Genomic DNA, 23,224 nt, shown 5'->3' with positions numbered 1-23,224 from the left:
ACCCCAACAGAATTTAGTTAACTATCTCTAGAGATTATTCCTATCACTTTTAAGCATTTGAATGGGGAGTAGTTGTAAGATATTTAGTCAATTAGGGAATAGCATCATATGGGACAGACTCACTCTCCTACTAAGGGACGAGTTTGCCAGCCTATTAATTTTCTCACAATTTTCTAACAATTTCCATATATTATGAGTGTAGAGCATCCAGGTATCTATGGCCAATTGTATCTCTAGGTTCGTGAGCCCTTGGGCCACTGCCGAGGAGCGGCAGTGGCAGGCAAAACCACCCCACACCAGGGACAAGACAGAACTCAGACAGGAACAGCTAGACTTCACCAGCACCTGGCCGCCCTTCCCCAGGAGTTGAGCCCCTGGCTGCAGGCGGCCGACAGGACTTACTGGACAGGGCTGGAACTGGATACCAACTAGGCTGAACAGGGACTGAGGGTCAGAGGGGAAAGGAATATACATGGGCAGCAAGGCAGGAAACTGGGCTAGGACTCACAGACAGACAATACCACAAAAGGCAGGAAATGGACAAGCTAAAGGACGGGAACTGAAAGCTGCAAGCAGCCACTGAAACAGGGAACAAACACTGACAGAAAAGAGACAGAAATGAAAGCTGCCAGGCAGCCACTGAACAAGAAACACAGACAAACAGAAACTAAACACAGAAATACAAACAAGAAACAAGGCAAGGAAACAAGCAATGAACCTAAGCTAAACTACACACAGACTAACTAGAAACAAACAAGAAGCTAATACAAGAAACCAGACTAGGCAGAAGTGCAACAAGCACCAACAAGCCAGGGCCTTAGGCCGGGGGTGGGGTGGGGGTAGGCACCTCCGGTCCTTGAGAGCCGCAGGCAGGTCAGGTTTTCAGGATATCCACAATGAATATGCAGGAGATAGATTTGCATACACTGCCTCCATGGTATGCAAATCTATCTCCTGCATATTCATTGTGGATATCCTGAAAACCTGACCTGCCTGCGGCTCTTGAGGACCGAAGTTGCCTACCCCTGTCTTAGGCGATGCAAAGGCAGAAGCTTCCAGGTGGCTAATAAAGGCCACATACAAGGAAGTTCACCAGGTATGGGTGCTGCTAAGTTCCAAAACTCCCAAGACAATCTGGGAGGCTGGAAGATCTGGACTGGACCGGCCTGACTTCTGGAACCTGGGAAACAGCACACAGACAGTCCAGTGCAGCCACCAGGTCTGGCCACCAGGTGGCGAGATGACTGAGAGCCTGAAACATGGATGCATGATCGTGACATTGCTTGTCTAATGCGCACAAACTCCACTTTCAGCTTTGCTATAATATCAAAGAAAATTGGCGCAAGCCAGTTGGCCAACTTTTTAGCAAGAAGTTTGGCTTCAAAGTTAGAGTGATATTGGTCTATAAGACTCTGGCTAAACTGGACCTTTCCCAGGTTTTGGAAGGTCTATAATTTAAACCATAGTCAGCGTGCGTAGCATGGTCTTAGATGTTATAATAGTATTGAACATATTTTTAAGAGGTTTAGCTATCTTGCCTTTTGGTATTCTATAAAATTCACTGTACAGGCTGTCCAGTCCCAAAGCTTTATGGGAAGGCCTACTCTGAATGACCCATTGCATTTCCTCAATAATGATGAAGCCTAGCATCTCTGGCCTAGCATACAGCTCCTCATACTTATGGAAATGGTTACTAATACCCTGGTCTGACCATATTATCTTCCCCTGTTTCTTTTTCAGTAGTGGTATCTTTTTGGGCCTTCCCAGTTTCTAACCAGTCTTGTTAGCATTCTTCCTGTTTTGTTGCCATGGCAGTATAATTGCAAAAGAAAAGGGATTTTATCATTCATAGGTGAATTAATTCAATTAACTTTAATTGTGTGGACAATAAGTTCTCTTTATTTTGTGACCTAAGAAAGGTACCATAGAATTGCTAAGCAATTTTTTTCTAAATGTAAGATTTCACAGTGTCCCAGTACTTATGCATTGATACTCCAACGTTACCAAAAGCAATATACCTACAGTATACCTCTGATATTATGCTCTGGAATTATCTACAGTAGATTTACCTGTTTTATATGTGAACTAAATTTTACTTGTAGAACATCTTTTTATAGGGTATATAATTTAATATACACATAACCCAGTGTATGCTTATTGTAGCCCCTAAGCTGTAACATTTAAGAGGCCCCCTCAATTAAGTAGGAAGTAAATTTTTAGGTTAATAGTTTTCCATGCTCATGAAGCATGAAGCCTTCATAATGTGTAGACCCTAAGCTGTAGCTTGTCCAACTTAAGCTTAAATCCATCCTTTTATAGCTATTGCAGTTTGCTGTGAGACACATTGATGTAATCAAACAGAACATCAAATGTAAATAAATTATTCCCCAGAAACACAGAGAGAAACATGTTTGAACACTGGGACACAGATGTGCAGGATAAGGGGTTACAATAACCTGTTTGTCCTGTGTGAATTTTGATCACTTAAAAATGTGCATGCATTAATATAACAGCAAAAAAAAGGGACATTCCAGTGGTGTGGAGGGGATGTAGAAGGAATTGTTCTAGTGGCCTGTTTCAAACTTTATGCATAAAAGTAATACAAGAAAACATTTTTTGACAAGCTTTTGAAGGCACAGCCTTCTTCAGGTCGGTTATGAGCAAAGATGAAAATATCAAATGTATGTGGAGGGGCATTTTCGAAAGGAACGTCCAAGTTCCGATTTGGACGTCCTTGCAAAACGGCAAAATACAGGGGCGGGGAAACCTGTATTTTCAAAACAAGATGGACGTCCATCTTTCATTTAAAAAATGCTGTCAGGGACGTCCAAATCCTTAGATTTGGATGTCCCTAGACATGGACGTTTCTGACTTTCGGCGATTTTCGAAACCAAAGACATCCATGTCAAAAACGTCCAAATGCAAGCCATTTGAGCATGGGAGGAGCCAGCATTTCTAGTGCCCTGGTCCCCCTGACATGCCAGGACACCAACCGGGCACCCTAGGGAGCACTGAAGTGGACTTCATAAAATGCTCCCAGGAACATTGCTCCCTTACCTTGTGTGCTGAGCCCCCCAAAACCCACTACCCACAACTGTACACCACTACCATATTCAGCAGACTGCTAAAACCTGTCGTTTCTTTCTCTATAATGTCACCAAAATTCTCCCTTTTCTTTCATTTCTGAGCACACTACCAGAACCCTCATCCACACTCTTATCACCTCTTGCTTAGACTATTGCAACTTGCTTCTCACAGGTCTCCCATTTAGCCATCTCTCTCCTCTTCAATCTGTTCAAAATTCTGCTGCATGACTAATATTCTGCCAGTGTCGTTATGCTCATATTAGCCCTCTCCTCAAGTCACTTCACTGGCTTCCTATCCATTTCCGCATACAGTTCAAACTCCTCTTATTGACCTATAAGTGCATTCACTCTGCAGCTCCTCAGTACCTCTCCACTCTCATCTCTCCTTACATTCCTCCCCGGGAACTCCGTTCACTGGGTAAATCTCTCTTATCTGCACCCTTCTCCTCCACCGCTAACTCCAGACTCCGTTCCTTTTATCTTGCTGCACCATATGCCTGGAATAGACTTCCTGAGCCGGTACGTCAAGCTCCATCTCTGGCCGTCTTCAAATCTAAGCTAAAAGCCCACCTTTTTGATGCTGCCTATAACTCCTAACCCTTATTCATTTGTTCAGAACCCTTATTTTATCATCCTCACTTTAATATTCCCTTATCTCTTGTTTGTCCTGTTTGTGTGTCCTAATTAGATTGTAAGCTCTGTCGAGCAGGGACTGTCTCTTCATGCTTAAGTGTACAGTGCTGTGTACGTCTAGTAGCGCTATAGAAATGATAAGTAGTAGTAGTACCATAGCTCTTACGGGTTAAGGGGGGCACCTATATATGGGTGCAGTGGGTTTTCGAGAGCTTGCTGTTTCCTCCACAAATGTAACAGGTGGGGGGGGGGGGGTATGGGCCTGGGTTCGCCTGTCTGAAGTGCACTGCAGTACCCACTAAAACTGCTCAAGGGACCTGCATACTGCTGTCATGGACCTGAGTATGACATCTGAGGCTGGCACGACATATTTTTAAAGATTTTTTTGAGGGTGGGAGGGGCTTAGTGACCACTGGGGGAGTAACGGGAGGTCATCCCCGATTCTCTCCGGTGCTCATTTGGGGCACCTTTTTGTGCCTTATTCGTAAAAAAAAACAGGTCCGGGTGAAAACGTCCAAGTGTTCATCAGGGATGTCCTTGTTTTTTTTGATTATGGGTCAAAGACATTCAAATGTTAGGCAAACCCAAGTCCCGCCTTCGCTACGCCTCCAACATGTCCCCTTGAACTTTGTACATCCTTGCGATGGACTTCCGCTAGAGCCGTCCAAAACTGGGTTTCGATTATACCGATTTGGACGTCCCTGGGAGGACGTCCATCTTCCGTTTTATGTCGAAAGGTGGACGTCCTTCTCTTTTGAAAATGAGCCCGAAAGTGAAACATGAAAAGCATTCCAATGACAACCTTGAAGGAAAGGGAAAAGAGGGGTGGGGGAGGAGTGACAGGGAGAAACAGGGAGAAATGGATGGGTAATCAGAAGGTGACAGCTCTATATAATATTATGGTTTGTAATGTGATAGGAAGTCCAGATCCTTGTTGTCCTGTCTGATGGGTGTCAAAATATTTCATCATATTAACTTCAAAGGCTTTATGTTCCTGGATTGTTTTAAAGTTACCTCTTAGTATTCTAGGGTTTTATTTTTATTAGTTTTAAACAGTGCGTTATTTCCAGCAAAAAAGATGCCGGTACTCAAATGCCAGGCCACCCTTCAGAGATGGGGGTGATCGCTGAGGGACCCACCCCACAATAGCCAGGACTCCTGCAACCAGTCACAGAATCTATGACAAGGCAGAATTGGTGTGTAGAGCCTGAACTCTTTCATTAAAACTTGAGGACCATGGGCCAATTTTAGCAGACAATGGAAAAGGTGCCGGTAATCAATACCCCTAAGTACCCCTCAAAACAAGCCCTGGTTTTAAATAAACATCCATCCAAATTCATTACAAAATATAATGTAACTTCCGTTCCACAAGAAGAACTATATAATAACAAACATAGAACTAATAAAAATTAACTAATTAGAATTAAGTATACAGCAGGTATACAAAACTGGAAGTTGTATAAAAATAAATAATAACTTGGAGGGAAAGACGAAGGACAGAGGGTAAAATTAAGAAATGGAAGAAAGGGGAAAAAGGGATCATAATAGTGTGCTCAGATGGCTAACTAGTGGGGTTTGATTCCAAATATTGCTGCAATGTTAACCAAACTTGGTGACTAGACATCTGGTAATGACCGGTATTGGCTGTACAATATTTATGAATTTGTAAAACATTATTCCACCAAAAATGAATGTTAAGTTGTGATACCTCTTAGTATTTTGATCATAGGGTCCAGTGGCGTAGCCAGACTGCCAATTTTGAATGGGCTTGAACCCAAAGTGGGTGGGCACAAAATTTTCTCTCTACCCCCCTCCCCCAGCAAAATTTAGTCACGCTAATCAGATGCATTTGTCACACAGGGTAAAGTGCTGCTTTTCAGTGCATCAGATTTCAGAAAATTATTTAATAGCCTAACACCCTTTTCAATGAGCTTTCAGAGGCCAAAACCTCCTGCCTCAGGTCAGTATAATGCTGTTACGGTATCCTCGCCTGACCTAAGGAAGGAAGTATTGGTCTCTGAAACTTCATTAACACAGGTACCATATTACTTTATCCTAAATTAAAAATAAAATTATTTTCTTTACCTTTCTTGTATGGCCATTTACTTTTTCTCATTGTGTCGCTCCCAGTCTCTAGATTCTGCTTTCCTTCGTTTTCGCTTAACTCTTCTGCCACGGTTTCCTGGCCATTTCTCATTTTTCTCTCCTTTTTCTTTGCTTTCTTCAATATTTTTCTGCCTCTCTCTCTCTGTCCTGATTTAATTCATTCTTACTATCCATTCTTTAATTTCCTTAATCTACTTATGGCTTTTCATCTTTTTCTCACCCTTGTTCTCCCCATGCCCCTTCCTCTTATTCTCCAGTCTTTCACTACTCTCCTTTCCATCCAGCAGCTCTCTTCTTTCTCTCCCCATCCTTCCAGTCTCCCCTCTCTCTCCCCATCCTTCCAGTAGTCTCCCCTCTTTCTTTCTGCATCCTTCCGTCCAGTGTCACCTCTTTCTCCCTACCCTTCCATCCAGCGTCTTCCCTCTTTCTCTCCCCATCCTTCCATCCATCTATCCTCTCTCCTGATCCTTCCATCTAATGTCTCTATCCCTCTTTCTAACCAGTGTCTCTGTATCACTCTACCCTTTTCTGTTCAGTGTCCCTTCTCTCTCCACATCCTTCCAGTCTCTCACCTTTCTCTGCATCCTTCCAGTCTCTCCCCTTTCTCTCCCCATCCTTCCATCCAGAGTCTCTCTCCCCATCCATCCGTTTTCCCTCTTTCTCTCCCCATCCTTCCATCTGTTTTCTATCTTTTCTCCCCATCCTTCCATGTTTTCCCTCTTTCTCTCCCCATCCTTCCATCTGTTTTCCCTCTTTTCTCCCCATCCTTCCATGTTTTCCCTCTTTCTCCCCATCCTTCCATCTGTTTTCCCTCTTTTTCTCCCCATCCTTCCATGTTTTCCCTCTTTTCTTCGACGAGGCCCGCCATGCATGCCAGCGCCAGCCCCCATTGCCGGCCACTGCTGCTTTTCCTGTTGAGCAGCAGGGCCGGCGCTACAAAAAAGAAGAAGCGCTAACGGCGCTAAGGACGAGAAATGTTAAAAAAAAAAAAAAAAAGCGCGGCACCGGCAGGCACTGTCTCGGCAGCCTTAAGGCATTGGCTGCTGAGGCATTGGCTGCTGGCTCGCAGGCTCCTCCCGCAGACGGGAGGAGCCTGCGAGCCAGCAGCCAATGCCTCAGCAGCCAATGCCTCAAGGCTGCCGAGACAGTGCCTGCCGGTGCCGCGCTTTTTTTTTTTTTAAACATTTCTCGTCCTTAGCGCCGTTAGCGCTTCTTCTTTTTGTAGCGCCGGCCCTGCTGCTCAACAGGAAAAGCAGCAGTGGCCGGCAATGGGTGCTGGCGCTGGCGCTGGGCGGGCCTGGGCTGAAATTGGGTGGGCCTGGGCCCACCCAGGCCCACCCGTAGCTACGCCCCTGATAGGGTCATTGATTCAGTGTCCAGGTTTTGAAAAATACTCAGCTCTTATTTGCTTTTGGTTTCTGATGTAGTATCTATGTGAGTTGATTCTTGCAGTGGCATAGTAGGGGAGGACGGCGCCCCTGCCCCCTTACTATACCATTGTTCATCTCTGCTCTCCCCCTTCTGGTGTGCATTGTATACCTGAACTGGCAGGATCCCCAAGCCCCGACAATGGAAGCCCTCCTGCCCATGCCCCAGGCCATCCACTCCCCCCCCCCCCCCCCCCGCACAATGCTGGGTTTTTGTACAACTGAGCCTGCGTGAGGGAGGGAGGCCCACCCCCCACGCATGTGCAAGAACCATGCATGCACAAGGGTCAGGCCTTCCTCACGCAGGCTCAGTTGTACAAAAACTTGGCATTGCGCAGGGGTGGGGCCCGGGGGAGTAGACAGCATGGCACGCGGGCAGGAGGGCTTCCTCTAGTGGGGCTTCAGTAAGGGGGGGTCATCCCTGATTCCCTCCAGTGGTCATCTGGTCATTTATGGCACCTTTGTGTGCCTTATTCATTCTAGAAACAGGTCTAGACAAAACATTGAAGTTTTAGCCCTAGACATTTTCGTTTTGTTCCATTATGGCTGTAAAGCATCCAAGTGTTAGGAATGACCTAAGCCCGCCCTCATCCCACCCCCGCAACGCCCCCTTGTGATTTGAATGCACTACAAATGAATTGAATAGATAAACATCTACAAGATGGGTTTCAAAAATACCGATTTGGACATTTTGAGAAGAAAAACATCCAAATGCTGCTTTATGACACTTTGACACTTTTCTCTTTCAAAAATGAGCCCCATAGTAACCTATGTAACTCTTTAGGTCTATGTGCTTTGAAAATGAGCCTCTTAGTATGTTAATCTTAAAGTTACACACATAACTCTGCAGGTATGGGGCTAATGAAAATGTTCCTCTACCAGGTCTTAGAGCTATCCATCAGTGGAAAATAAGGCAACACCTCAAAAGCAAAAGAAGAAAAAAAAATCTAATTTAAGGAAGGCAAATGACTTGAAAACAAGGGCTACTGATTCTGTCCATACAGTATAATTGCCAGGAACTTCATTTGGTTCTTTAGCAACTGCAGAAAGATATCCATCTTGAAAATCAAAGTATTTCCTTAAGTGCAAGCCAGATTTTCAGTTCCCTATCTCATTAAAAACAGACACTGGGCTAGAGAACTGGCTACAATATTATCTATTTCCTATACCCTCCCGTTTTTCTTTTCTTTAGCATGGTCTTCTCTGTGTGTCTGTTCTTCTTTCATAGCAATTATTGGAGTTCTTTTCTTTTTTCTTTTAAATTTTTTTAGCCTCTACACTGCTCTGTACTGCACTATCATATAGAACAGTCTAGCAAGTTTTAATAAACTATATGCACAATTTATTACATTCCAGAGCTATATACACAGACATTACATTTCTAAATTACATTACATTTTAGTTTATATCATGCCTTTCCTTGTACATAACAACATAAGAATTGCTATAGATGATAAGACCAAATATTCCTCAAGCCCAGTGTCCTCTTTCCAGGGACCCGTTTCTTGCTACATTTTGGGCAGCTGGCAGATCTCAAATATAGCAAAATTTCAACTGCTCATCTCCAGGGATAAACAGGGGTTTTCCCCAGATCTACCTGAACAACAGTTTATGGTCTTTTCCTCCAAGAACTTGTTAGCATAGCTGAGTTTTAAAAAGGTTTGGACAACTTTTACCACATCTTCTGGCTATGAATTCCAGAGCTTAACTATGTGTGAATAAAACGGCATTTTCTCCAGTTTGTTTTGAAATGTATTTCTATGCAATTTCATGATGTGTCCCCTAATCTTTGTACAACAATTAATTCACATTTCCCTGTTCCACTACACTCATTTTATAGTTCTCTACCACATCTCCCCTCAGCCACCTCCAAGTGAAGAGCCCTAACCTCTTTAGCCTTTCCTCATTCCCATCCCATTCACATTATCATTTTGATTGTCTTTCTATGTACCTTTTCCACTATATCTTTTTTGAAATGCAGCAGCCAGAATTGTACAATACTCAAGGAATGGCCAGCACTGAAATCACAATACTTTCAATGTAGACAACATAAATAAAATACATATCCTCAATGCTAACAATATGGAAATGCAGGACTTAAATACTTGGAGTCAATGAGTGAGGAAAAATGTCACAGTGCACACCCGTACCCTAGAACATCCAGCAACTGAGCTTACACCCCAGAATTACACACACACACTCAAGTTTTTGTTCCAGCAGAACACACATGGGACATAATATGCCGGATTCTATATAGCGCACCTAGAGATCCACACCAAAATCCAGGTGTATTCTATAATAAAGTGCATAACTTAATTGGCTTAACAAGCCAATCAGTGTATTTAACAGCACTTAAGCAATCATGAGCGCTAATTGTCAATAATTAGAATTTACTTGCATAACTCTCTAAGCGTATTCTGTAATGAACTGCGCCTAAATTCTAAAGCACGCAGGTCAAAGGGGGTGTGGCTATGGACGGGGAAATGGGTGTTTCATGGGCGTTCCAAAATTTATGCACATTGTTACAGAATATGGCCCAGTGTAGATAATAAACTCAGTTATGCACCCTGGAGTAGAGTCAAAGGGCAAAGGCCATAAATCGTGAGGCCCAGGAACTTATGATCTGATATGATATCCTTACGGGCAAACAGGCCTGGGAAAGGAGGATGCATTAACAAACATGAAAATGTGGTTTAGCAGGTGAGGGAAACCAGATAGTTTTGAAAGAAGACCAGATGATCCTGAGTAACTTGCTGAAGCCTTGTAAATCATTGTTAAACACAAGTGTATAAAAATAGCTGCTTCAGTTCAGTATGTTGGAGTGATAGATACAGAGAGCATACGTATGCAGCAGTTCTATCCTCCCATGAGAAAATATAGCGAATGCTACATACCTGTAGAAGGTATTCTCCGAGGACAGCAGGCTGATTGTTCTCACTGATGGGTGACGTCCACGGCAGCCCCTCCAATCGGAATCTTCCTAGCAAAGTCCTTTGCTAGCCCTTGCGCGCCCGCGCGCACCGCGCATGCGCGGCCGTCTTCCCGCCCGAAACCGGCTCGAGCCGGCCAGTCTCGTATTGTAGCAAAAGAGAAACAAGGGAAGACTCAACTCCAAAGGGGAGGCGGGCGGGTTTGTGAGAACAATCAGCCTGCTGTCCTCGGTGAATACCTTCTACAGGTATGTAGCATTCGCTTTCTCCGAGGACAAGCAGGCTGCTTGTTCTCACTGATGGGGTATCCCTAGCCCCCAGGCTCACTCAAAACAATAACCATGGTCAATTGGGCCTCGCAACGGCGAGGACATAACTGAGATTGACCTAAAAAATTTACCAACTAACTGAGAGTGCAGCCTGGAACAGAACAAACAGGGCCCTCGGGGGGTGGAGTTGGATCCTAAAGCCCAAACAGGTTCTGAAGAACTGACTGCCCGAACCGACTGTCACGTCGGGTATCCTGCTGCAGGCAGTAATGAGATGTGAATGTGTGGACAGATGACCACGTCGCAGCTTTGCAAATTTCTTCGATGGAGGCTGACTTCAAGTGGGCTACCGATGCAGCCATGGCTCTAACATTATGAGCCGTGACATGACCCTCAAGAGCCAGCCCCGCCTGGGCGTAAGTGAAGGAAATGCAATCTGCTAGCCAATTGGAAATGGTGCGTTTCCCTACAGCCACTCCCCTCCTATTGGGATCAAAAGAAACAAACAATTGGGCGGACTGTCTGTTGGGCTGTGTCCGCTCCAGATAGAAGGCCAATGCTCTCTTGCAGTCCAATGTGTGCAGCTGACGTTCAGCAGGGCAGGAATGAGGACGGGGAAAGAATGTTGGCAAGACAATTGACTGGTTCAGATGGAACTCCGACACGACCTTTGGCAAGAACTTAGGGTGAGTGCGGAGGACTACTCTGTTATGATGAAATTTGGTGTAAGGGGCCTGGGCTACCAGGGCCTGAAGCTCACTGACTCTACGAGCTGAAGTAACTGCCACCAAGAAAATGACCTTCCAGGTCAAGTACTTCAGATGGCAGGAATTCAGTGGCTCAAAAGGAGGTTTCATCAGCTGGGTGAGAACGACATTGAGATCCCATGACACTGTAGGAGGCTTGACAGGGGGCTTTGACAAAAGCAAACCTCTCATGAAGCGAACAACTAAAGGCTGTCCTGAGATCGGCTTACCTTCCACATGGTAATGGTATGCACTGATTGCGCTAAGGTGAACTCTTACAGAGTTGGTCTAGAGACCAGACTCAGACAAGTGCAGAAGGTATTCAAGCAGGGTCTGTGTAGGACAAGAGCGAGGAGCTAGGGCCTTGCTGTCAAACCAGACGGCAAACCTCCTCCACAGAAAGAAGTAACTCCTCTTAGTGGAATCTTTCCTGGAAGCAAGCAAGACGCGGGAGACACCCTCTGACAGACCCAAAGAGGCAAAGTCTACGCTCTCAACATCCAGGCCGTGAGAGCCAGGGACCGGAGGCTGGGATGCAGAAGAGCCCCTTCGTCCTGCGTGATGAGGGTCGGAAAACACTCCAATCTCCACGGTTCTTCGGAGGATAACTCCAGAAGAAGAGGGAACCAGATCTGACGCGGCCAAAAAGGAGCAATCAGAATCATGGTGCCTCGGTCTTGCTTGAGTTTCAACAAAGTCTTCCCTACCAGAGGAATGGGAAGATAAGCATACAGCAGGCCCTCCCCCCAATCCAGGAGGAAGGCATCCGATGCCAGTCTGCCGGGGGCCTGAAGCCTGGAACAGAACTGAGGGACTTTGTGGTTCACTCGAGATGCGAAGAGATCCACCAAGGGGGTGCCCCACGCTTGGAAGATCTGGCGCACCACTCTGGAGTTGAGCGACCACTCGTGAGGTTGCATAATCCGGCTCAGTCTGTCGGCCAGACTGTTGTTTACGCCTGCCAGATATGTGGCTTGGAGCACCATGCCGAGACGGCGAGCCCAGAGCCACATGCTGACGGCTTCCTGACACAGGGGGCGAGATCCGGTGCCCCCCTGCTTGTTGACATAGTACATGGCAACCTGGTTGTCTGTCTGAATTTGGATAATTTGATGGGACAGCCGATCTCTGAAAGCCTTCAGAGCGTTCCAGATCGCTCGCAACTCCAGGAGATTGATCTGTAGACCGCGTTCCTGGAGGGACCAGCTTCCTTGGGTGTGAAGCCCATCGACATGAGCTCCCCATCCCAGGAGAGACGCATCCGTTGTCAGCACTTTTTGTGGCTGAGGAATTTGGAAAGGACGTCCCAGAGTCAAATTGGACCAGATTGTCCACCAATACAGGGATTCGAGAAAACTCGTGGACAGGTGGATCACGTCTTCTAGACCCCCAGCAGCCTGATACCACTGGGAGGCTAGGGTCCATTGAGCAGATCTCATGTGAAGACGGGCCATGGGAGTCACATGAACTGTGGAGGCCATGTGGCCCAGCAATCTCAACATCTGCCGAGCTGTGATCTGCTGGGACGCTCGCACCCGCGAGACGAGGGACAACAAGTTGTTGGCCCTCGTCTCTGGGAGATAGACGCGAGCCGTCTGAGAATCCAGCAGAGCTCCTATGAATTCGAGTTTCTGCACTGGGAGAAGATGGGACTTTGGATAGTTTATCACAAACCCCAGTAGCTCCAGGAGGCGAATAGTCATCTGCATGGACTGCAGGGCTCCTGCCTCGGATGTGTTCTTCACCAGCCAATCGTCGAGATATGGGAACACATGCACCCCCAGCCTGCGAAGTGCCGCTGCTACTACAGCTAGGCACTTTGTGAACACCCTGGGCGCAGAGGCGAGCCCAAAGGGTAGCACACAGTACTGGAAGTGACGTGTGCCCAACTGAAATCGCAGATACTGTCTGTGAGCTGGCAGTATTGGGATGTGTGTGTAGGCATCCTTCAAGTCCAGAGAGCATAGCCAATCGTTTTGCTGAATCATGGGGAGAAGGGTGCCCAGGGAAAGCATCCTGAACTTTTCTTTTACGAGATATTTGTTCAGGGCCCCTAGGTCTAGGATGGGACGCATCCCCCCTGTTTTCTTTTCCACAAGGTAGTACCTGGAATAGAATCCCAGCCCTTCTTGCCCGGATGGCACGGGCTCGACCGCATTGGCGCTGAGAAGGGCGGAGAGTTCCTCTGCAAGTACCTGCTTGTGCTGGAAGCTGTAGGATTGAGCTCCCGGTGGACAATTTGGAGGTTTTGAGGCCAAATTGAGGGTGTATCCTTGCCGGACTATTTGCAGAACCCACTGATCGGAGGTTATGAGAGGCCACCTTTGGTGAAAAGCTTTCAACCTCCCCCCGACCGGCAGGTCGCCCGGCACTGACACTTGGATGTCAGCTATGCTCTGCTGGAGCCAGTCAAAAGCTCGCCCCTTGCTTTTGCTGGGGAGCCGCGGGGCCTTGCTGAGGCGCACGCTGCTGATGAGAGCGAGCGCGCTGGGGCTTAGCCTGGGCCGCAGGCTGTCGAGAAGGAGGGTTGTACCTACGCTTGCCAGAAGAGTAGGGAACAGTCCTCCTTCCCCAAAAAAATCTTCTACCTGTAGAGGTAGATGCTGAAGGCTGCCGGCGGGAGAACTTGTCGAATGCGGTATCCCGCTGGTGGAGATGCTTTACCACCTGCTCGACTTTCTCTCCAAAAATATTGTCCGCACGGCAAGGCGAGTCCGCAATCCGCTGCTGGAGTCTATTTTCCAGGTCGGAGGCACGCAGCCATGAGAGCCTGCGCATCACCACACCTTGAGCAGCGGCCCTGGACGCAACATCAAAGGTGTCATACACCCCTCTGGCCAGGAATTTTCTGCACGCCTTCAGCTGCCTGACCACCTCCTGAAAAGGCTTGGCTTGCTCAGGGGGGAGAGCATCAACCAAGCCCGCCAACTGCCGCACATTGTTCCGCATGTGTATGCTCGTGTAGAGCTGGTAAGACTGGATTTTGGCCACGAGCATAGAGGAATGGTAGGCCTTCCTCCCAAAGGAGTCTAAGGTTCTAGAGTCTTTGCCCGGGGGCGCTGAAGCATGCTCCCTAGAACTCTTAGCCTTCTTTAGGGCCAGATCCACAACTCCAGAGTCGTGAGGCAACTGAGTGCGCATCAGCTCTGGGTCCCCATGGATCCGGTACTGGGACTCGATCTTCTTGGGGATGTGGGGGTTACTTAGTGGCTTGGTCCAGTTCGCAAGCAATGTCTTTTTCAGGACATGGTGCAAGGGAACAGTGGACGCTTCCTTAGGTGGAGAAGGATAGTCCAGGAGCTCAAACATTTCAGCCCTGGGCTCGTCCTCCACAACCACCGGGAAGGGGATGGCCGTAGACATCTCCCGGACAAAGGAAGCAAAAGACAGACTCTCGGGAGGAGAAAGCTGTCTTTCAGGAGAGGGAGTGGGATCGGAAGGAAGACCCTCAGACTCCTCGTCAGAGAAATATCTGGGGTCTTCTTCTTCTTCCCACGAGGCCTCACCCTCGGTGTCAGACACAAGTTCACGGACCTGTGTCTGCAACCTCGCCCGGCTCGACTCCGTGGAGCCACGTCCACGATGGGGGCGTCGAGAGGTAGACTCCCTTGCCCGCATCGGCGAAGCTCCCTCCGCCGACGTAGTCGGGGAGCCCTCCTGGGAGGTGGCCGCAGTCGGCACCGCACGCGGTACCGACGTCGGGGACCTCACCCCGGGCGATGGGCCAGCCGGCGCCACGCTCGACGGTACCGGAGGCGCAAGCACCGCCGGTACCGGAGGGGTAGGGTGCAACAGCTCTCCCAGAATCTCTGGGAGAACGGCCCGGAGGCTCTCGTTCAGAGCGGCTGCAGAGAAAGGCAGGGAGGTCGATGCAGGCGTCGACGTCAGAACCTGTTCCGGGCGTGGAGGCTGGTCCGGGCTGTCCAGAGTGGAGCGCATCGACACCTCTTGAACAGAGGGTGAGCGGTCCTCTCGGTGCCGATGCCTGCTGGGTGCCGACTCCCTCGGCGACCCAGAGCTCTCGGTGCCGACGCGGGGAGGAGACCGGTGTCGATGCTTCTTCGACTTCTTCCGAAGCATGTCACCGGAGCTCCCCGGCACCGACGAGGAGGACGTAGAATCCATCCGTCGCTTCCTCAGGGCCGAGGTCGAAGCAGGTCGATCCCGGGGGGGCTGTACCGCAGGAGCCCTCAGGGTAGGGGGAGACCCACCCGAAGGCTCACCGCCACCAGCAGGGGAATGGACAGCCCTCACCTGCACTCCACCCGATGCACCACCGTCCGACGACATGAGGAGACGAGGTCCCGGTACCACCGACGTCGATGCAGCTATCCGATGTCTCGGCGCCGATGCAGAGGGCCGATGCCTCGATGCACTCAATGCACTGGCGGCCAAGGATGAAGGTCTGGACGCTGATGACGTCGATGCACACGATGACCCCGGTGCCGATGCCGACGAAGAGCCCGAGAACAAAACGTTCCACTGGGCCAATCTCGCTACCTGAGTCCGCCTTTGTAACAGGGAACACAGACTACAGTTCTGAGGATGGTGCTCGGCCCCCAGACACTGAAGACACGAAGAGTGCCTATCAGTGAGCGAGATTACCCGGGCGCACTGGGTGCACTTCTTGAAGCCGCTGGAAGGCTTCGATGTCATGGGCGGAAAAATCACGCCGGCGAAATCAAAATCCGAAATGACGAATTTGGAGCACCAAAACTTTAAGGGAGAAAAATCTCGACCGAGGCCGAAAAGAGGCCTACCCCGACGACGAAAGAAAACTTACCGGGGCAAAAACTGGAAACACGGGAAGGGGCAAACGAAACCCAAGGGGGTTTCCGGAGCACTTCCCGAACAAATTTAGAACTTTTCCGAAGAAAAAAACACGTCTATTTTAAAACGGACGCGCGAGGTCGACTCTCCGGGGCTCGACACGACAAAAACACAGCCGTACCGAGTGCGGACGAAAGAAGACTGGCCGGCTCGAGCCGGTTTCGGGCGGGAAGACGGCCACGCATGCGCGCGAGGGCTAGCAAAGGACTTTGCTAGGAAGATTCCGATTGGAGGGGCTGCCGTGGACGTCACCCATCAGTGAGAACAAGCAGCCTGCTTGTCCTCGGAGAATAATTGTATCAATACTTGGTAAGTAAATACATTACTTTTCTCATAAGTGGCAGCCTTGGTCTTTTATCTCTACAAATTGTGGGTAACTGGTATATGAAGATTTGGAGAGGTGGTAAAAAGACCTAAACATTTACACTGAATTAATTAATTCACCAGTGAGCATAAATCTACACGCAGGGATTTACGCCACATTTTCATTGGTGTAAATGAACACACATAGTTTTAAGTGCTGGGATATCAACTAAGTGTATTCTATATACTGTACCTAAATCTAGGCGTCAATTATAGAAAACGCTTAGTTGGAAATGTTTACCGCGTGGATTTTTTAGGCGCCATATATAGAATCTGGCCCTATGTTCCCAGACACCCATTGGAGAAATTATACCCCAGAGCAATCCCTAACAGAAATTAAACCCTATCCCCCTTCCCCAGCAGACATTATGAGAGTAATTCTACAAAGAATGAACCAACAGTTATGCGCCAATTATGTGTGTAACTCTTTAAAATGATGACACATACGTATCTATGCATCCCCTCACTATTCAGCGCTATTTAACCAGCCAGGAATGGCTCCTGGCTAGTTAGATAGCACTTAACCGGCTATCTGTGAATATTCAGCAGGGGATAACCGGCTATCTCCCGCTGAATATTCACGGCCAGTGCATAGTGGCTAACCAGCTATATCGTATTATATAGCCGGCTATCCTCAAATATTCAGCACATCGCTGTCTAAGTTTGGTGGTCAAATCGATCTGCCCAAATAGCAGGCCTATTTTTGGCCGCTATAAACTTAACTGTCCAACACTGAATATTAGCTTGGCTGGTTAAGTTTAAACCATTCAAAAATAAACCAGATTTTCAATGCCAGTCACCGAAAACGGCCTGGTATTCAATATCTGGCCTCACCCGCCAACCGCGAGAGTTAGCTGGGCTGCCTCCCGTGGTCTGAATATCGGCCTCCACATGTTTATATTTAATAAAATTTGATAGACCACTTAGTTTGGTCAGGTAAAAGCAGTGTACAATAATAAAAACTTTATATAAAATAATAAAATAACTCCAAAATTAAATAGTAAAGTATCTTAACCATTCATACAAGAAATATAATGAGCCATTCATACAGAGAACCATAGAACAGTCAGACCTGTCATCCTTTAAAAGCAGCAGAACTTTAAATGCACACGTATATCCCCAAATTCTACTTAAGCACGAACACAGGCAGCATTGAGCGGGAGTCCTCTATCCACAGTCCTGCCAGTGGGAGGTGCTGTTTAACTATCACATTTTTAATAGTGAGGGATAGGCAAGTTCTGCAGGGCTCCAGAGAACCTGCCTGTCCCTAGTGATTGAAAACATAATATTGAAGCACCATCCTCTACTGGTAGCAATGCAGTTGGAGGACCCCTGCTCAGCTTAGAGGAAACAGTGCTTATAGACTATTATAAGTTTCACGCGTATTACCGAAACATAGGTGCACACACTTATACATAAGTACATAAGTGTTGCCATGCTGGGACAGACCAAAAGTCCATCAAGCCCAGTATCCTGTTTCCAACAGTGGCCAATCCAGGTCACAAGTACCTGGTAAGATCCTAAAACAGTACAGTATATTTTATGCTGCTTATCCTAGAAATAAGCAGTGGATTTTCCCAAGTCCATTTTAATAATGGTTTATGGACTTCTCTTTTAGGAAGCTAGTCAAATCTTTTTTAAACCCTGCTAAGCTAACTGCTTTTACCAAATTCTCTGGCAATGAATTCCAGAGTTTAATTACACATTGAGTGAAAAAATATTTTCTCTGATTTGTTTTAAATGTACTATTTTGTAAGTGATCACACCTAACATAGGCATGCATTTTTGCTGTTATGCTAGTATTGTATAAAGGTTCTTTTATAGAACAGCTCCTAACAGGTGCCCAGTTATAAAATTGCTCCTGATATGCAGGAACTATCCACACTAGGTATTAAACCCCTACACTGCCCTCCCCAGAAATATATAAAGGAAAGAATTTTAGACTAGTTTGTTATTTAGGGGTCCTTTTACTAATGTGCACTAAATGCTGTGTAGCCTATTGTATACCTATGGGCTGCATGGCACTTAACACACACTAATTCGTTAGCATATGCTAAATCCATTAACACACCTTAGTAAAAGGACCTCTTAGATATATGTGGGCATTTTTAGTGTGCTTACACTGTAACTAACCTTCAAAGATAAACTACTGGTAGAGAATTAATGCATTCTGAAACTGTCAATCTATGAGTGGAGGAGCAGCCTAATGGTTAGCCCAGAAGGATGAGATCCTAGTGACCTGGGTTCAATTCCCACTGCAGTTACTGCTGACCTTGGGCAAGTCACTTAACTCTCCATTGCCTTATATGCAATGTGTACAGCACTGCCTACCTTTACGGTATTCTATAAGCCACATTGAGCCTGCAACTAGTAGGAAAATGTGGGATATAAATGTGTTAAGTACATCTAGTAGCACCCTAAAAATGGACTTGCTGTACACCGCCTTGGGTGAATCTGTTCATAAAGGAGGTTAATAAATAAATAAATAATTTTGAATATCGACCAGATAGTGTCTTTGACACTGGATCAAGAATCTGCTGGTTTGAATTACACGTCCTTTATGTGCCTCTGTGATGCTTACAGAATTATTTAAGTGAACTTTTACATACAGAACCCCTAGCTACAGAAACCTCCGTGTTATGAGTCAGAATGTCCTAGTGAACTATCTCCTTTTCCATAACATAGTGTCTCTTGATTTTAGTTAAACAAAGGCTAAGATTTTTATGTAATGCAGGATAAAACTTTTAAATATAGCATTACCAGCACTGTACAGACAGATAATATAGCAGCCAGAGCAGTCCTAAGTGGCATTGCTCATCCCCTCTTTCTAGGGAGGAATTGAAGCATAGGAAAACTAGACACATGCCTAGGACCAAAATGTTTAGGAAGAGGCCTTCTCAGATGTGCTAATTTAATGGTTCCCAAGGCAGAATTTTGTCCTGCTAAGTCAGTCGCTGGCAGAAAAATGAACTGAGTTGAGGGGAGAAACCAGAGTCACAACTGCACATAGAAGTCTATTTTGTCGTCCCTGGACATTGTTCTCTAGTCAGAATGAGGAGTCAGTGAGTAGAGCCTTTTACCTGCTGCTTTCTTCTTGTCTATTTTCCTCTGCAGTGAGAGCTGCTCAGGTCCCGTCAAAGTTTTAAAATGCAATTATATTACAATAAGGAGCCCAATGTGCTTTTTTGCCTAGGGTCCACCAAAGAGTTAATCCTGTCCTGCCTCTTTCCACTCAAACAACAATGAATAATCATCTCACAGAAATCATTTGTAAAGAATGAAGTCTTGGTCTGATTCAATAGCTACAACAGCACACATTTTAAGTCCCCCATCCATGAAACAAAAAAAAAGATCATTAATTCCCTTACCATTCTGGCTCCTAATCAGACTTTTCTAGGTTTAAAGAGTCCTGGATCTTGTCTGAAACAGAAAATACAAGCCATCGAAAGTTGCTCTGCTTCTACTGGGCATTTTCTTATATATTATTTTTCAGTTCTTCCTCTGTACAAAGTTTCCCGGGAAGCTTCCTTGTACTGTGATTAGAAAATAGCTGTGTACTATGTTGAAACAGCAGTTTGCGATTCCAGGAAGTGCCAGTGACTGCTTTGCTCATTGCTGTACACCTTAGCATTTTTATTTTTTTCTGTCCAATAGCTTCCTCTTTGCTCCTTCGAGTTTTCAGCTCAAACAGGCTACCACACTACTCAGCTCAAGTGGAAACCAGGGCTGGGATCTGGCACCTAAAGCCTGCAGTTAAAGCTATCCTGTTTTATTTTTTTCCAGAAGCAATGTCTCCAAATGGGTTAGTTTTGTGCATACCATGACAGGAAGAACCTCTTTTTTTGTTTCAAAAATCTCTAATTACCAGATGTTTTTGTGCTCAGTACGTATTTCTTTAGGTAGTATAAAAAAAAATAGTCCTAGAGAAAACCACACAAAAAGAAGCCATAGGATTGGTTGTGTGGCCATTCCTAGTAAACTGACCACACAGGCATCCCAGCAGAGCAGAGGGGCAGCCTAGTGGTCAGTGCAGTGGACTTCACATAAAGGGATCCAGGTACAAATCCAACTTTAACACCATTATTTTGTATTATGAGCCCTCCAGGGACACCTAAACATCTACTGTACCTAACTGCACACCACTAGAAAAGCCCTCGGGTCTGCAGGTATCTCCAATTTATAGGCACAGTTGCTATTTTGTGGGTTCTTGAAGGCTCACCATTTCCACCACAAGTATACTAGTTAGAGTGGGATATGGACCTGGGTGTCCCTTTCTCTGCAGTCCACAGCCTACTCCTGGGACCAGCCTGCTGCTCTAATAGGAATGGTCATAATATCTGAAGCTGTCACAGAGCCTGGTGTGTACTGTCACAGTCACATTTGGGGGGGGGGGGGGGTCAATGACCACTGGGGGATTACGGGGGGGTCATGCCTTAATCCCTCCAGTAGTCAGTTAAAGCATCTTTTTGTGACTAAGTCCTCGTTAGAGCCGTTCCATACCGAATTGCATAGCGAATCGGTAGGGAACGGCTATGCACGAAGGAAAGGGAATGCAAATGAGCTGCTCGTTGCAGCTCACTTGCATTCTCTAACCCTTCGTAAAACCGTCGTATAATTGGCCGGTAGAGCAGGCGCAGAGCAGCCAAGCGTTATGCTGGCTGCTCTGCTCATGCCAAGGACGTCAGAAAAAAAAAAAAAACACATCCTCTATGGACGTCCTTCCCCCCCCTGCCCGAGGTCCTTTATTGACGGCCTTGCCCCCCCCAGCCCGAGGTTGCCGCTGCTCCCCGTTCCCCCCTGCATTCAAATCATAATTTTAGGCAGCCCCGGTCCCCCTCCCTTCCTTGAAATGACAGCTCCCGCCATCCTCTGCCCTGTGGCCCCGCCCCCACCGCTCCTCCCCTCCACCAGGCCCCCCTCAGACGAGGGCGGGCCCAGGAGGAAAGGAGGGAAGTCCGAAGAGGCGATCAGCTGTTCTTGCCGGTGCAGCACTTTTACACAGAGGTGAGAGGCGCTGTGAGGACCCGGTATGAGACGGAGGGGGGCCCGGTGGAGGGGGAGAGCGGCGGCGATGACCTCAGGGGGGGTGGCGGGGCATGGGGGTGGAGGATGGCGGGAGCTGTCATTTCAAAGAAAGGAGAAAAGGAGGGAGGGGGGCCGGGGCTGCCCAAAGTTATGATTTCAATGCAGGGGGGAGCAGGGAGCAGCGGCGACCTTGGGCGGGGGGAGGGGCAAAGCCATCAATAAAGGGGCCTATTCTGTTTAATATATTTGTGGGAGATATTGCTGAAGGGTTGGAAGGAAAGGTGTGCCTTTTTGTGGATGACACAAAAATAGCCAATAGAGTGGAAACCCTGGAGGGAGTAGAAACAATGAGAAGGGATCTCCGAACGTTAGAAGAATGGTCGAGGGTCTGGCAGTTAAAATTTAATCAATACAAATTACCTGGGGTATCTTGTGCTATCCTGGTTGGTTTCAATGAGACAGAAACTGCTCATTCACAAATAGAAACCCTTAAATATATTTTTTTATTTTTTCTGTATGCTCTTTAATATCATTATATATTTAGCAAACAATCTCATCAAATCAAACTATATATGTACTCTACATCATTGTGAATAACTTTGCAATGATAAATTCCTTATAAATAGTACAGTGCTCAGTAGTGCATATTATCAATCACTCCGAATGAATGGATATGTAATATGATCACCCATACATCACTGCACTGTGTTCCTCCCTACCTTCAGTACCTCAGTTGAAAAATCTTCTGTTTTAATGTTAGCTTTTCACAATGTAAATTCCAAGTACTTATCTGGAGATGGTATCTCGGGACACCATTTTCGACAAAGTGACGTAATCAGCGTATTCAGAGTGCGTGGTAAACATGATAGTGCTCGTGTATTCTTAAAATAATTCCTCCAACTTCAGTTCGACAAATTTCCTCAGTCTCTTAATGATCAAGGTTAATGGCACGTCTCCTGTCAATTTCCTTACTGTCAATTTCTCCACTTAAGGAAAATTTGTTCAACATTTGAAGATTTCAGACAACAGTCTACTATTATGCAAGATCAATTCTCCAAGCGGGGGCATCCAAGCGAGTGTGTAAGAGGTAGATTTCTGAAGGCATGTGGGCAGCCCAGAGAAGAACTTCTGACTGTAAAACCGGCCAAAAAAAGCACCTGATTTGGTTTGCACTTTGAAATATACACATATTGCTGGACAAATACAGAAAGTCTTCAGGAAGCATTGGCTTATATTATAGGGGCATGATTATTTCATGAACAAAGAACTGGTCATTGCTTATTACAGAAATAAGAATCTAAAAGAGATCATTCCATCTGCCCTCTCAGATTCACTACAAGATGACTTTGCAGGCATTTTTTTTTTCAGCCATAGGCGGTGTGTAAAATGCACTGTTTGCACACGCACTGTGGTCACGGACTGCTTTATTCATCCCAAGACAGGATACCTTTCAAATATTTGAACGTCTGTATCATATCACCCGTTTCTCCTTTCCTCCAGGGTATACATGTTCAGGTCAGCAAGTCTCTCCTCATACGTCTTGTAACGCAAATCCCATACCATTTTTGTAGCTTTTCTTTGCACCGCTTTAATTCTTTTTACATCCTTAGCAAGATACGGCCTCCAAAACTGAACACAATACTCCAGATGGGGCCTCACCAACGACTTATACAGGGGCATCATCACCTCCTTTCTTCTGCTGGTCACACCTCTCTCTATACAGCCTAGCAACCTTCTAGCTACGGCCGCCGCCTTGTCAGACTGTTTCGTCGCCTTCAGATCCTCAGATACTATCACCCTAAGATCCCT

General features: G+C 46.7%; 1 protein-coding gene across 2 annotated transcripts in view; it reads right to left on the bottom strand.

The window, feature by feature from the left end:
• Positions 1-19,927, bottom strand: part of LOC115480718 (PML-RARA-regulated adapter molecule 1-like) — a 171,881-nt gene extending 151,954 nt beyond the window's left edge. For both annotated transcript variants that reach the window (XM_030219583.1, XM_030219584.1), the window contains exon 1: positions 19,759-19,927. In XM_030219583.1, the coding sequence (XP_030075443.1) occupies positions 19,759-19,761 (3 nt within the window). In that variant the 5' untranslated portion in view covers positions 19,762-19,927. The remainder of the gene's footprint in view (positions 1-19,758) is intronic.
• Positions 19,928-23,224: the final 3,297 nt, after the last annotated feature.

This window comes from Microcaecilia unicolor, chromosome 11, assembly GCF_901765095.1.
Source record: "Microcaecilia unicolor chromosome 11, aMicUni1.1, whole genome shotgun sequence".
NCBI lineage: Eukaryota > Metazoa > Chordata > Amphibia > Gymnophiona > Siphonopidae > Microcaecilia > Microcaecilia unicolor.
Note: the sequence above shows the minus strand (reverse complement) of the source record. Positions and strands in the feature narration are given on the sequence as shown.